This window comes from Castanea sativa, chromosome 3, assembly GCF_040712315.1.
Source record: "Castanea sativa cultivar Marrone di Chiusa Pesio chromosome 3, ASM4071231v1".
Classification (NCBI taxonomy): Eukaryota; Viridiplantae; Streptophyta; class Magnoliopsida; order Fagales; family Fagaceae; genus Castanea; species Castanea sativa.
Genome location: NC_134015.1, coordinates 7,937,917 through 7,952,496, shown reverse-complemented (window position 1 = coordinate 7,952,496; position 14,580 = coordinate 7,937,917). Strand labels below are relative to the sequence as shown.

The 14,580-nt window shown below is 33.3% G+C and overlaps 2 protein-coding genes and 2 non-coding genes across 4 annotated transcripts; 3 read left to right on the top strand and 1 right to left on the bottom strand.

Annotated features, from left to right (window-relative positions):
* The first annotated feature begins 177 nt into the window (after positions 1–177).
* LOC142626896 (F-actin-capping protein subunit alpha) lies at positions 178–6,487 on the top strand. The gene is made up of 10 exons (XM_075800612.1): positions 178–364; positions 548–663; positions 1,876–1,965; positions 2,536–2,600; positions 3,194–3,355; positions 3,529–3,607; positions 3,790–3,867; positions 4,944–5,018; positions 5,101–5,136; positions 6,095–6,487. The coding sequence occupies exons 1-10, from the start codon at positions 259–261 to the stop codon at positions 6,200–6,202; spliced, it is 915 nt and encodes a 304-aa protein (XP_075656727.1). The 5' UTR covers positions 178–258; the 3' UTR covers positions 6,203–6,487.
* A 512-nt stretch (positions 6,488–6,999) lies between these two features.
* On the bottom strand, positions 7,000–7,071 carry TRNAE-UUC (transfer RNA glutamic acid (anticodon UUC)). The gene has a single exon. It is a non-coding gene; the product is annotated as a tRNA-Glu (tRNA).
* A 2,911-nt stretch (positions 7,072–9,982) lies between these two features.
* On the top strand, positions 9,983–13,649 carry LOC142628228 (sm-like protein LSM4). The gene is made up of 8 exons (XM_075802285.1): positions 9,983–10,136; positions 10,509–10,548; positions 10,666–10,707; positions 11,125–11,223; positions 11,341–11,418; positions 12,304–12,343; positions 12,692–12,859; positions 13,284–13,649. The coding sequence occupies exons 2-8, from the start codon at positions 10,546–10,548 to the stop codon at positions 13,301–13,303; spliced, it is 450 nt and encodes a 149-aa protein (XP_075658400.1). The 5' UTR covers positions 9,983–10,136; positions 10,509–10,545; the 3' UTR covers positions 13,304–13,649.
* On the top strand, positions 11,539–11,732 carry LOC142630094 (small nucleolar RNA snoR127). Its single transcript, XR_012843209.1, has one exon. It is a non-coding gene; the product is annotated as a small nucleolar RNA snoR127 (small nucleolar RNA).
* Positions 13,650–14,580: the final 931 nt, after the last annotated feature.

The window sequence follows — 14,580 nt, the reverse complement described above, 5'->3', positions numbered from 1 at the left end:
CTTTTCACACTTTACAGATCTCACACCACGTGGGTTTGATTGCTTACCTCTGCGGGACCCAAACAATCTCGTCCGTCCATTTCTCTCATCATGCAGACCCCACCAAACCAAACTAACGGTCCCGATCAAATCCCGATCCTCTTTCTCCCCTCTACAACAAACACACACAAACAAAACACAAACCGCAAATTCAATTCCTTTTCAAAATCTCCCACACTCCCAAAACACAGAGAGAGAGAGAGAGAGAGAGAGAGAGAAATGGCGGACATTGAAGAAACAGAGCTGAGCGACAAGCAGAAGAACGAGATTGCCAAATGGTTCCTTCTCAATTCTCCTGTTGGTGAAATCCAATACGTTGCCAAAGGTGTTTTTCACTCTCTCTGTGAATTTTTTGATTTTTTGAATTTTGGAATTTGGATTCGCATTGGCTTTTTTCTTTCTACGATTTTTCAGATTTGCATTTTGTTCTCTTTGTAGTGCTGATTAGTTGATTTTTTGTACGTTTTGGATTTTTTTTTTTTTGGTTCTGTTTGGTTTTTTTTGGTAGATGTGAAAGCGATACTAAACGACGACGCATTGTACAACGAGGCGGCTTCGGAAGCGTTTCCGTTGTACAACAAATCACACATGATTTGCCTTGGAATGCCCGGCCGAGCCGGCGATGTGAGTCTCTGAATTTTAATGAATTGATCAAGAGTCTTGTGTATATTGTCTGTGTCTGTTGTTTGATTTTAATTTTAGGGTTTCGTTTTGGTCATTTGCATTGATAGTTTACTTTAAAGAGTTAATGTGATATCAATTTGAAGAATTGGGGTGTGTTGGGCTTGATGGGCATTATTAGTTAGTTGTTTGAGGATATATAAATTTTGAGTAATGCTGCATACCCAATAATTTTCACAATAGTTGAGTTTACAAGCTTTTACTAGTTCTCATCTGGACCCACCACTAACCTCGCAAGTTTTTGATGAGTTTTAGAGCAGTGTATGGACACAACATATTTTGCCTTTTTTCTTTTTTCACCAAGTAAAGATTTGTGGGTAGCTGGGAATATGGGCTCATCGCTAACATCATTTTTTTTTTTTTTTGATTCACCAATTAGAACTTGCCATGTTAGCCAGTTGTGTAAAAGTTTGTGAAATAGTTGTGTTCATAAATTTATTTTTTGGTAATTTAAGTGTTATAACAAGCGGGGGAGATGGAATTTGAACTTTGGTTCTCCTGTTAAAGGAGACCAAACAATGCTACTCTAAATTTTTATTACAAAAGGGTTACAAATTGATGTTTTTGCTAAGTTTTTTGAGTCACGTGGACTGTATGGGCTGCACCATGTGAATTCATGTGGAGTGAGCAACTTTTAGGTACCACAAGTTAAAGTTTGTGTCTAAATGATAGTAAAGTTTGTTGTGCCTTTTGAATGGGATCCTCTCCATTTTACTTGAAATTGAGCCATGGAATGGATCCATTCCAAATGGAGAGGATCCTAATAATACCCTTAGCATCCCAGTTGTTAAATTAGGATTTAGGTTTGGCATCACAATTAAAAATAAATAAGAAAGAGCATTTAACGAGTGACAATGACTTTAAATAGTCAAAATTTCATATATGCCATACCTCAAAACAAAATTCATATATTCCACTTGATTTTATTGAATTATGCTTTCCTGTTCTTTTCTAAATTAGGTATAATGAATGACAATGTGATTAAATTGTGGAAAATTCATATATGATATATGCCAATGGAATATATTGAACCCATACTTTTAGTTATTTATCTTTTTTGGTCTATCAAATCATGCTCTGAAAATTCTTGTTTTTAAATTAGGTTCTGAATTTCAAACCCAATAATAATATATTTAATCTGCTGCTGTCATGCAGGTACTGATTACATCATTCGGTGAGCTCAATGAGAAGGAGTATCTTGAGCCTAGGACTGCCCAAGTTGCTAAAATTGACCACATTAAACAAGTAATTAATGTCTTGTTTTCCTTGCATTATTTTCTCTTTAGTGAGTAGGATATTAACCAAAATGCTAAGGAACATTCAGGTATATTGCCTTACTTGAGGCAAAGCTTAAATCTCAAAGCATAGCTCAGTCTCACTTATCACATACTACAAAACATTGTCATGTGAAAGATGAGATTGTAATCAATAAGGGAAATTTTGATGCTGCAAATTAGTTGTACTTAATATCAATGGATTTCATAGTTCTTGTCATAAATATTTTAAACAAATTACTATGGAGGCAAACATTTCAGTGTAGTTGTTAAATATATTTTTCTAGGAATGCATTATGGAATTGGTAATTACGGTCAAATGTCTAATTCTCTGTGATTTCAGGTGAAGTACTTAATTAATTGTGTCATGTTCTCATGTTTGTAATTAGATTGCATGGATTTTGTTGGAGCATGTTATATGCATGCTATTCTCTCTCTCTCTCTGGATTTGGTCAAGTGTTGTTCTCTAACTTGTGTCAGCTTTTTTTGGGTAGAATTTGTGTCACCCATTATATTAAAATAACATGGTAAACTGGTTCAGGTTTGTACAGGGGCAAGACCGGCTCTGGATGAGGAACTTCCATCTGCATATATAGAGGAATTTCGGTATGCCTTTGTAATCTCATGGATTGAAATGTTTTTGCATAATACTTATCAGATTGCTTTTCAACTGAAGTAAGTATCTGGCTATTAAATTATAAAAGATTTGAACAACATTAGTGGCTTAGATGCATTCTTGTTGGACATTTATAATATATTTATATTACCAATAAGTTATTTATTCTTGAGTACTTTTAGCCTTCACAAGTTCAAAATAGCTCCTCTTGATTGTTACCCCAAAGTAACTACTTAATTTGTCAATTTTTAACTTACAGATATTCTTTCTGCACTCAAATAGACAAAACTATGACTATGAAGGTTTTTCATGGTCCAGGAATTATGATGTATCAAACACTTATTTGCTGTGCATCATGATATTGACCATGTGGGTTTTTGCTATTGTGGAGCCAGAGTTATGCTATTAATTTGTAACATCTCTTTAGGTTCACTGTGGTGCATGCTCATTTATATTATTACTCGAGGAAGAGAAATATGACCAAAGGTTATGACAGCATAGCACACTGCCCACTTCCTTCCAAATACACATGGAGACATATGACGAGACTGTTGCTAATAATGTCATTTTTTTTCCTTGACAGATGTGCTGTGGACATGGAAATACTTAAGTATGTTGGTGAAGCTTATCCAAAAGGTATCTGCTCAGTTTACTGTACAAATGGAAAAGATGTTGAGGGGCCAGGTTCTGATTTTGAGCTTGCTGTGGTGATTTCCGCTACTAGACTTAGTCCACAGAATTTTTGGTGAGTGAAATTTGTCAAATGACAATGCGGTATTCTTTTTAATGCTCTTTATTTGGCATCATGGTTCAGATAGGCCATAACTACATTGTACCAACTCATCCTCATCTGTTAGAATCTAGAGACTTGTAGATAAGGATTTTTCAGTTTTTAATGTTTTATGGCACATTTTTTAGTAATGGAAGTTGGCGCTCAGTGTGGAACATTGAGTTCAGGGATGAAGAACAATTACTAGAACTAAAGGGCAAACTGCAGGTATTTCATCAGCTGTGCGTGTGTGTATGTATATATATATTTTATAAGTAAGAGATCAGCTGTGTATATCTTCCTTTTATACTCTTTCTGTTTCTATGAAATTCAGACTGCATTCATTTTTATTGAGCTCATTTAAACCTACAATAAAATTAAATTTTCCATGTACTCTTCTTCTGCACTAGGTGGGTGCCCATTATTTTGAAGAGGGAAATGTGCAATTAGATGCTAAACATGAATGCAAAGATTCTTCAATATTTCAGGTTATTACAAATTTACATGTCTATCAGCGTCATTTATATCATTATTTTTACTTTTTCTTACTGTTACTGTCATTTCTATGAAAGCTCCATTATGCATGATTAACCAGTGCCCTTCCTCTTACCATAGATGGTGAGATTCTTTTCTTTTGACTTTGTACATGTTGATGTTAAGAACATGGTGATGTGGAAGCAATAATTGTTTGTGACTTGGCTTGTTAAATTATCTAGTCTAATTGAATGGGAAAGGGATCCTCTCTATTTGAAATGGATCCGTTTCATGGTTCAAGTTAGATGTTACAAATCTAAAAATGGATCCAGTGTCACATCATTTAAAATTTTAAATGACATGGTAGACTATACATTGTTAGATTTAGGAAATAAAATATTTATTGTGATTTGAGGACTTTGTAACTGTTCCAAATGAATGTCCTCCTTGGTAATTATGAAAACCATGCTAGGTGAAAAGTTTACATCAAATTTTGTTTGAAAAGTTTTATGTGTGTGTGTGTGTGTATTGAAAAGTTTAGGGATTTGTTTTGAGAATGTTAGTCAGATCTTTCTTGCTTTGAGGAATGTCATTGTTATTTAGCACTTTTGAAATTTGAAGAAAAAGAAGTTTTCTGTGATTTGCCTGCATAGTTCTGTTCGAAAAACCATGCTTTTGTTTCTTTTTTCTAAAATAAATTTTAAGCATTCTAATTAGGACAGAGTTTACCTCCAAATGGGTTTGGAGGAAAATTCCTCCAACTTACTACTACATGGCGACTCAAACGACCACCCATGGGTACATTTAGTCACTTGGCCTATTTAATGAGTCATGTGACTTGTTTAAATAATTTAAAAATTCATGTGATTTAATACACGTGCATGGTTTTATGAATTGCAACATTATGAGTTGGAGGATATTCCTCCAAATTGGTTTAGAGGAAAATTTTGTACTTCCAAGGCTGTCCAATTTTGTTATAATATATTTATTTCCTTAGATGATGCTATGTGGTTATGCCTGCTCTAATCATCTAATTCTGCTCTCTTTTTTCCTATTCTCTATCCTATTCTTATGTTCATATTTGTTTCAGTCTCCTGATGATTGTGCAATTACGATAGCCAGCATTATTCGCCACCATGAGACAGAATACTTGGCATCTCTTCAGGTTCTCTACATCCTTCTTCTTCTTGTTAAATGGTTTATTTTCATTTTTTCAAAAGTCCTTTTCTGACAGTTATAATTGACAGGATTCCTATTCAAATTTGCCGGATACCACTTTTAAGGTACTATTTTTTCCCTTCAAATTTAAAGTTAGGTTAGGTTCTTTTTTCTTAGGACCACTACTTTAGATCATAGGCATGTGCATGAACTTGACAAGAGCTAACTGCTGTTATCATCCAACCAGTGACAACTCTGCTTTTGGACTACTACTTTTTTGTTTGTGCATTACTTTTATCTTCTATTTAATTCTTTGGAATTGATGGAATTTGATAATAAAATTGCATAATATAATTTTTAAAGAGAAGATGCTTTAAATAGTTCTGTAAATTAATCAATATGTTTCCAACAAATTGGATGGGGTAGAAGTGCCTGAGTTGGCTATTAATATGATAGGTTTATTAGGATCTGAAGCACAGGTATGGTTGGACATATAGTTCACCAATGACTTAAATGTAGATTCAAATAAATGGGCATCTGCTCTTGCAATACTCTGTATAAAGCTTCAGTCACTATATTTGGGAACTTATTGCTGTTGAAAAACTAGGCATGAAAGTAGCCAAAGATGTAGGAATTAAGTTATACTGCTTGTGTCTCGATCCCACTCTCACTTTTTGTTGATTACCCTACCAAAAGATCTTTACTATTACTAACTTAAACTCTTATTATTATTTACTTCCAGAAGCAAGCTTTAGTTTGCGTTTGGCTACCAATTAAAAAGTCAGTTTATTTTACTATTTAGCTTATTTTTACTACTATTTATGAGTTCTACTGTATTTTTTGGTACTATTCATGAGTCCTACTGTACTATTTCAGCTAACTTTTACCTTTATGTACAGTACTTTCAGTAAAAAAAATTTAGTTTCAGCAAAATAAGCAAATCTCAAACAAACCCTTAGTATTTGTTCGATTTGTATGGCATATTAGATTTAGTAGGTTTTGTGATTGGTTGATATCCTTTCGTTCTTTCTTTTGCCATATAGATAGGTTCTAAGGCCTCTAATACGTATAAATGCAATGCAGGATCTCCGGAGGAAGCTTCCAGTTACTCGAACCCTATTCCCATGGCATAATACCTTGCAATTTAGCCTGACAAAAGACATTACAAAAGAACTAGGCATTGGAAAGTGAATGGCTGCCGAAGGTGTAAAAGTAAAGATGGCGTAATGAGTTCCCCCTGGTTTTAGTTTGCTGCGGGAGTTTCATGCCTCAGTTTCGTTGCGCTGTACTGTACTGTACTGTTGTTTATTCTGATGAAATGTGTATAGCAGGAAAGGGGTTGCAGTTGTTTATCATTTCTGATGTTTGTGGAGAACGTTGACTCATTTGTAATTATAGTGTATAATGTGATAGTTTGAGCAATTATTTTCCCTAAACATTTGAATGAAAATTAGACGACAAAAAACTCATTGCACACCCTCGTTCTACTAGAAATTGCGCTACTCCTTTCTTTTTTCATTTTAACTTGGCAACCTGGGTATAAAAGGAGTTTAACAGCGGAATCATAAAACAAGAACTGATTTTGACTAGAGGTGCTATTTTTAATCGAAATACTTAACACACTCATCTCCTCGCTCATGAAGGTAAAGTAGATTTATGAAGAGAAGAGTGTCAAACCTGAAACAACAAATACCTTGGTTTTTACTTTTAAGTTTCAACACGATCATTTCTATAAGTAAAAAAAATAAAAAAAATAACTTTAACATGATAGTCTAATTCTATAAATCAAGGGATTAGAAGTATAGAACCCACCAGGAAATGTAGATTACAAAGAGCTCGGAAAACAAATTGGAGGTTACTCTTTTAGCTGGTTTTCGTACGGATGGACCAGAAGGACTTTTTTTTGAATAAGCAAAAACAAATATTCCGTGGACAAAAAAGTCTTTTTGTTGAAAAGGCAAAATAAATAAACAAATAAAATCAAAAAATTCCATTGCCGGGAATCGAACCCGGGTCTCCTGGGTGAAAGCCAGATATCCTAACCGCTGGACGACAATGGATTTTGGTTGACACTGTGGTTCTTAAAATCTATATATATATAAATTCCCGGAACATTAACATTCAAAACAAATACAAAAATTTACTAATTATTTAATTGAAATCCACTTTTTTATCCTTATAAAAGAATATACAAGATTATTTTATGAAGGTAGAGTCCATTTTTATGAGGGGAGTTTTTTTTTTAATATAATATATTTTTCTCTCAAAACTTCATCAAAATTTTTGTGGTTGATATTCCATTTCAAAATGATTATTAATATTATTTTGTAAAGGTTATCAATATGATAAGCTTTAACTGTACAATTTATGTCAAATTCAGATCTTCTAGTTTTCCTATGGTACACTATCAAATAAATTTCCTTAAATCTTGACCACTCTTTTATTATTTTATGATTTTGCCATGTCAATATTCTACTAACAATAATCTTAATTATTTTGTTTGCAATATTATTTTAAGATTACTGCTAGTGGAATGCTGACATGGCAAAATTCAGACCACTGAATCATAAATGAGTAGTTAGGATTAAAGAAATCTATTAGTAAAGTACCCATTTAAATCCATTTATGTCAAAACTCTACAATGAAATCTCACACTGTGTAGAGATTACTACTATTAAATTATGGTATACAAAACAATATAAAATTTAATGATCGATAAGAATCATGTTTATCCATATTTGATGATTGATAAAAAAAAAAAGACTAAATGAACAAATTGCCTTCTTTTATAGGTCAAAATACACAACTCTAATTAAAAATTAGTTAGCCAAAACTATTTCAATAAAAAAAATCATATTGTTATGAACAATTTATCATAAAATTTATATCAAGACATGTTTAATAATAACCTAAAAAAGAAGATTATTCTCTACATCAAAGTTGAGAGGTTGAAAGCAACACATCACCATTGGAAATTTGGAACCCATGTCATGAAAACATTTTAAAAAAAAATTACAAACTTAAGGAAATTAGGTTAAACAAAAATACAAAAAAAAAAAACACAAAACACAAAACTTATTCAATTTAATGGGATAAAAAATAAAGTAAACAAATACATACCTGCAAGGTTGTAGGTAAAAGTAGAGAATAATAGAGAAAAAACATTATGAATTATTTGATATATATGTGGGGAGTAAAAGGACCTGAGCAAGTATTTGGGCCTTGGGCTTTATTGACGGGTGCCAGTTCGTTTAGACTAAAGGCCTTTAGGACTGCAAGTCGGCCCACAGAGCAAAGGTTCGAGGATTCGTCCGATGATGAATTTCTCCTCGGACAGACCCGCGATGACCCTGGGATTTGCCAAGAAGATTAAAGGCAAAGTTCTGGAAAAACTGTTGGTTAAGAGGGGGATCCAAATACCTTCAAGACACAACAGTGTGAGAGAAATATCTCAGAAAAAGACTGCTACCTCCACATTAAAGACTCTGCACTTACCTCCCTAACCGCATTAATGGGGAAATGACCCCTGAATATTAGAATTCACCTTCCTGCTATTATATTAAGACTTCAAGAAGGTGGTGGAAGGTGAGGGGGAAATCTAAGGATAAGAATTGTGTGACATGTGGACAAAGAGGGAAGAAGAAGAAGTATTTAAGAAGAGAGGAAAGAGAAAAAGGGGGGGATCGGTCAGTTAGCTGAAGAATGATGAAGAATTGTAATATTTGAAAGGAAATGAGAAATAATACACAGTTCGTCCTTGGCTTACGTTCGAGGAGGTTCATTTGTCATACTTGTTTATTATTTGCAAATACTGTAACACTCAAGCCTGTTGACCAAGCTTCCCACATCTCTAACCTAGATTTCAAATCCACACTTTTCAAATCTTATTGTTAAGGCTCATTGGGCCTGAACCCACGTTTGTCTTTGGGTCCAGGCGCAATTGTGCACTTACAATACACACACACACATTGAAAAAATCGATGTGTACAAAAAGTTTAATATTAGTCTAATTAATATTATACTCGTGCGATGTACGGCTTAATCAAGAATCATGTATAAACTAAATAGAATAGGAAAATATTTTCAAATTTAAGTAAAATTAAATAATAAAATAGATAGAACAATTTATCATCAATTTTACTAATAATTGATTCTCAAACCATAGCCATATGAATCAAATAAAACTTAATAAATTTAGATTAAACAAAAGACAAAAAATACACAAAACTTATTCAATTTGATGAAAGAAATTAGAGTAAACAAATATTCAATTAAATTATAAAATTGGGCTTTAATTTTGTGCTACGTATTCTATCTTCTTCTTCTTCTTTTTTTTTTTTTTTTTTTTTTTAAAATTGTGCTAAGTGAGTATGAAGAGTCCAATATAAATGGATTATTTGCTAAAAAAGATATATAAATGAATTATAAAAAATCTAATCATATATTTAATTTTATATCTAAAATTAGAAGAAAATAGAGTTTGAAAGGTTTTGTTTTTCTAACTAAAAATAATATAAGTATATTTACATAATACAGATTTTTTTTTTTTTTGTGAAGAATGACATAATACAAATAGTTCGTCAAATACCAGTTAGAAATTTATATAAGTATATGATATATATGCATGACTTTTAAATTAGTTTAGTAATTTATGATAAAAAAAATTAATTTACTAGTTAAACTTTTTTTTTTTGTTCCAGTTAGCTCAATTAATAAAATTTCTGATAGTTGAATAAGGGATCTGCAGATGTCACAGGTTGAAACTCTTTAAAAAAAAAAAAAAACCTCTTTTTTTTTGTTTAGAAAATTAACCCTCGTATTTAAATGTTGCTAAGGTTTTAATTAAATATTAATTCTATCTATTTTGTCAAAAAAAGAAAAAGAAAATAGTAATAAACTAATAAATAATAATACCAAAATTGAGGTAACTTAAATAAAAAAAATCTTAATCTACAAATACCAAAAAGCTGGAGTGCATATGTGCAAAAACATGTTGTTCTTGGTGAACCCTTTAAACCTCTCTCAAGTCTAAACTCCGCCACTGTCCCCAACAAGAAACTCAACGATCAAGCTGTGCCCTCAGAGTTCAAAGTTCCGACAAAGTTTCACCACATAGACATACAAGGTTTGTTTTCTTTAACTATTCCATCAATCTCTTTTTATTACTGATTTACTTCTATATATATATATATATATATTTTTTTTTTTTCCCAAGCTAGACTGAATCTGACCCTCTGTTTGTTAACTGAGAAAACCCACATAAAGAAAGTAAAAGACATGTCAAACTTACATGAAAAAAGAAAAGAAAACTCCCTCTCAACTGAGCCAAGTGGCAATATTGTCCATGTAGAATGGTGGGATTTTTTTGGTTTTTAGTTTTTCCCCAAATGGTGAATAGTATAACACTAAAAAAATTTGCTTCCATTTATTTTTGCACTCAAAGAGAGTACTTTTACTGAGGTTTTATGCTTTCCTTTCCTTTTCTTTTGGTTTGCAGGTCATTTTAAATTGCTGGGTTTGCCCTTTCTTAGAAAATGGTATGTAACTCACTGTGCTGATTTAGGGTTAAGGCTTTGTATTTTGGTTCCTTTTTCCATGATTATTGAGACCCTTTTTTGTTTTTTGGCTGATTTGGCTGGTGGGTTTTGTATCAGCTCCCTCTTTCATTGCTCAAGACTGCTCAAGGGCATCCTATGGTAAGAAATTTCTCTCTATGGATTTCATTTGTGTTTCACATTGTACTGCTGTTTGGTTGCTGAGTAAATGTAAGAAGAGGGCAGAACCTTTTAAAAAAAAAAAAAAAATTTTAGTTACTTGGGAATAGTTGGGATACTAGAAGTTTTAAAATAAAGGGTTTGTCAAATAAAGGATTATACACGAAATTTGATAACTTAGCATTGTTTGAGTAATCTTCTAGGTTTTGAAACCAAAATATTGCATAGATTGTTGTTTAGAACAGCATAAAGGTACTTTCTGAATGCTAATAGATATGTCTGTATTTTTCTTTGTCCTCCTTTTCCTAAGGATCTAAAGGGATTTGTAAGATGTTAACCAAATCTAAATTCATGTAAAAGACAAATTTTATCCTAATTACTCCTTTTTTTGGGTGCTAGTTAGTCGAGCTGAAAAGTGGTGAGACTTACAATGGACATTTGGTGAATTGTGATACATGGATGAATATCCATCTTCGAGAAGTCATATGTACCTCAAAGGTAATTATTCTTGAACTATTCATATAATTGTCATATTTAATATTTTTTTCCTGTGAATCAAGTTTTATAATCTTCTGTGGCTTGCGATTGCAATTAAGGGTTGAAATGATGATGTAGGATGGAGATAGATTTTGGAGAATGCCTGACTGTTACATTCGGGGGAATACTATTAAGTATCTTCGGGTCCCAGATGAGGTATTTTTTATACATTCAACTTTTATCCTTAATCTGTAATGGTTTTTTTTGTTCCCCTTTGTCTTTTGTATGCTTCTTTTTATATTAAAACACTGTGAGCGTTCCTCTCTCTGTCTCTCTCTGGAATGATGCAGCTTAGCCAAATCAGACATCGATGTGCTCCATAAGGTGCTGTCATCAAAGCTTGTCTTGGTTGTTATTGAGTTTCATTCTGGCTCTCTTGTGTTCCTTGATCAAGCTTTGGGTCACATGCCTTTTGTAGAAGCGCATCCGTGTGATGTTAAAAATTGGAGATTGGATGTTCACTGACCAGAGTCTTCCCTTTTGATTTCTTTATTTCCTCTTTTATTTAACTTTTTTTTTTTTGGAAGGAGAGGAGAGAGGGGGGGGGGGGGGAGTGGGGTTGGGGTGTTTAGTGTGGCTAGGTTTACTTGGTGGGAAATAATCCAAAATTTTCTGAAAATGGAGCCTTGTGCACAACATAGTCTTGTTAAAGCTGTTTGCATAGAACATCTAAAACTTTTGTATTTTCTGTTATTTTCCCCTTTGCCACATTGATTCCTGCCAGTTTTTAGCATATACTTAAGCCCAGAGTTACTTCCAGTCAATCTACTGGATCTTTTATTCCATTAGCTTTTGGAAATTTATCTTTCTTTAGTCTGTAATCATTTACTGGGGAATATTTGTTGCATTGTTGGGGGAATGTTTCTGACAGACTGGGTGTATTTTGGGTTTTCTTTCTGCTGTGTTGTAAGCAAATAATTTAGACTGTGTGCTGTTAATTTATTTCTTGCTTTTGTTCTAAATTTGTTTTGATGAATTATATTAGTTTCATAGTCCAAAGGACTTAATTGACTCCTCTTTCAATGTTTGCTGTCTTGTTAGGTGATTGATAAAGTTCAGGAGGAGTCCAAGACCCGTGCAGGTATAGTTTGGTGGCTACACACACACACACAAAAGGAGAAAAAAGATGGAGTAATATCAAATGAGGATTCATTTCTGTGACATTGATTACTGAACCGTTTTACCTATATAATAATCAATCATATTGATTGCTTATGCTTAATCACAGCATTGAGCACCATCTCTGTTATTTCAAATTCTGTAGTAGAGTTGGTTCTGATATTCTAGATTTCAGTTTAAATTGGTTAGTTTACAAAGAAATTGACCAGAGCCTACTTTCCTCACCAGTGTCATTTCTGGTTTGGAAGAACTACTTTGATTTTTATGCAATTATTTGTATGACTGACTTTGTAACTGGTGACTTGTTCAGATAGAAAGCCACCTGGTGTGGGGCGTGGAAGGGGAAGGGGTAGAGAGGAAGGTGGTGGTGCAAGGCAAGTGAAAGGCATTGGGCGTGGTGGAGATGATGCAGGTGGCAGAGGCATGGGTGGAGGTCGGGGTAGAGGAACTTCTGCAGGCAGGACTGGTAGCAGCAGAGGTATCAAATACCAAAGATCTTTGTTCCTGACTTTCTATAATTTATGCCATAACAAATCCATAGATCTTTTCATGAATTTTCTTAAAGCGCACTTTATTTGCTTTAATAATCCATTATAAGAATTTAAGTCTAAGCATCATCACCATGGTAGTTCAAACAAAAACACATGTTGGGTACCAGTCATAGCTGGTATACCCACACATGGCTCATATAATTGAATATCCTGTCAAAGATTCAATAATAGAACCTTGTTGCAATATGATTTACTGGGTGGGGGCCTTGTCATCTCATTTTGTAATAAGATGATTGCCACTAAATAAGTCTCTTTTCTCTGCATTGTGCACCTGCACACATTTTTAATGTGAATTTGAGGGAGGATTAGCAATCTTTTTAGGATGACTAATGGATTCTCTTTGTGGGGCAGGTGGACGTGGACGTGGCTGATAAAAATCTAAAATGCTGGGATGGGGTAGCTGCTGCCCTGGAAGACACCTTGTTTCCTTCTTTAAGGGCAAGATATGTCTTAAGTAACAGAGCCAGAGAGAAGATCTTTCCCTTGCTGCACAAGTGATTAGGGGTGCATGCTGAAGACTGCATCCATGTAACGGATTTTAGTATAGCTTTTTACTTAATTGCTCTTTTGATGCAAAAGGTCATTCGTAGAAGCAAACGATACAATATTTCTTGGAAGTTCCTTTCAGTGTGGACACCCGTATTAACTTATCATACTTTCTCAACATTGTACATGTGAATGAATTATTGTTGACCATGAATATGGTTTGAGAAACAATCTATATTGCACGACTGATCTGGTGGATGTCAATGTGTGGCTAATGGTTTAATGCATAAACCATGCTATATTAAAAGGAATTACATCTCCTAGCCTAATGAATTGTGAGAAGCAAAATCTCTTAGGTCTAGCAAATCAAATTATGGCTTAAAGCAATACTGCATTTGTAGCGTTGAGATTTGACCTATCTCAATATCAAAATTCACAAGGTTTTAATACTTGTTAGTTGGGTTTCAATGTCCAATTGAAAGTATAAATAGCAGTGAGTGACTCATAGCAAGTACTAGACATTAAGCCTCATTGAGTTTCGTTGAGGTTAAAGGTCAATAGCGAGTGTAATGTTTTAGTTCCTTTCTCGTGTCACTGACTCACTAGTTAAGAAGTAGCTATGGTTGTAGTCAATGTTCTAATTTTTAATAATAGGACCGAACTGGGTGTCCAACCGTGAAACTGGAAATAGTCATTTAAAAGGGGGTAGACAATTTCAACTGTAAACTGAAGTAATATAAAATCAATGTTACTAATGCAAAATCTTGCCAAATCAAGAAAACGAGTATATATAATTTCAAATTAGGAGTATGAGCAAGTCTTGTACGGTTTTGGAAATTCTTTAATCAAAATATGAAGATGAAACTTGTACCCTTAATTTGAAGATATCAACGGTTATTTTCATAATTTTTTTCATAAGTCTATTGACATAACTCTTTTCACAACTTACTAAAGTGATGGATTATGAGCGGTAAACAAACACTTTTATATGGATTCATCATTTTTTTTTTCACTAGTCACAAATTTTATGATTCTTCAAAAATGTTATGATTAAATTCTTAATTTAGTCTTTCAATTATTAGGTACAGTAATGCTTAACCTATTTATTATGTTAATTTCATTCCTTAACTTTCAAAATCAACTCAAATACATTCTTTTATTT

What these genes read in the sequence shown, in the direction of transcription:
- LOC142626896 (XM_075800612.1), top strand. Translation starts at nt 259, where the DNA reads ATGGCGGACATTGAAGAAACAGAGCTGAGCGACAAGCAGAAGAACGAG. An exon ending in AAATTGACCACATTAAACAA is followed by an intron (nt 1,966 to 2,535) that starts GTAATTAATGTC and finishes AAACTGGTTCAG; the next exon opens with GTTTGTACAGGGGCAAGACC. An exon ending in AACTAAAGGGCAAACTGCAG is followed by an intron (nt 3,608 to 3,789) that starts GTATTTCATCAG and finishes CTTCTGCACTAG; the next exon opens with GTGGGTGCCCATTATTTTGA.
- LOC142628228 (XM_075802285.1), top strand. An exon ending in GGAGTCCAAGACCCGTGCAG is followed by an intron (nt 12,344 to 12,691) that starts GTATAGTTTGGT and finishes TGACTTGTTCAG; the next exon opens with ATAGAAAGCCACCTGGTGTG. An exon ending in CAGGACTGGTAGCAGCAGAG is followed by an intron (nt 12,860 to 13,283) that starts GTATCAAATACC and finishes TTTGTGGGGCAG; the next exon opens with GTGGACGTGGACGTGGCTGA.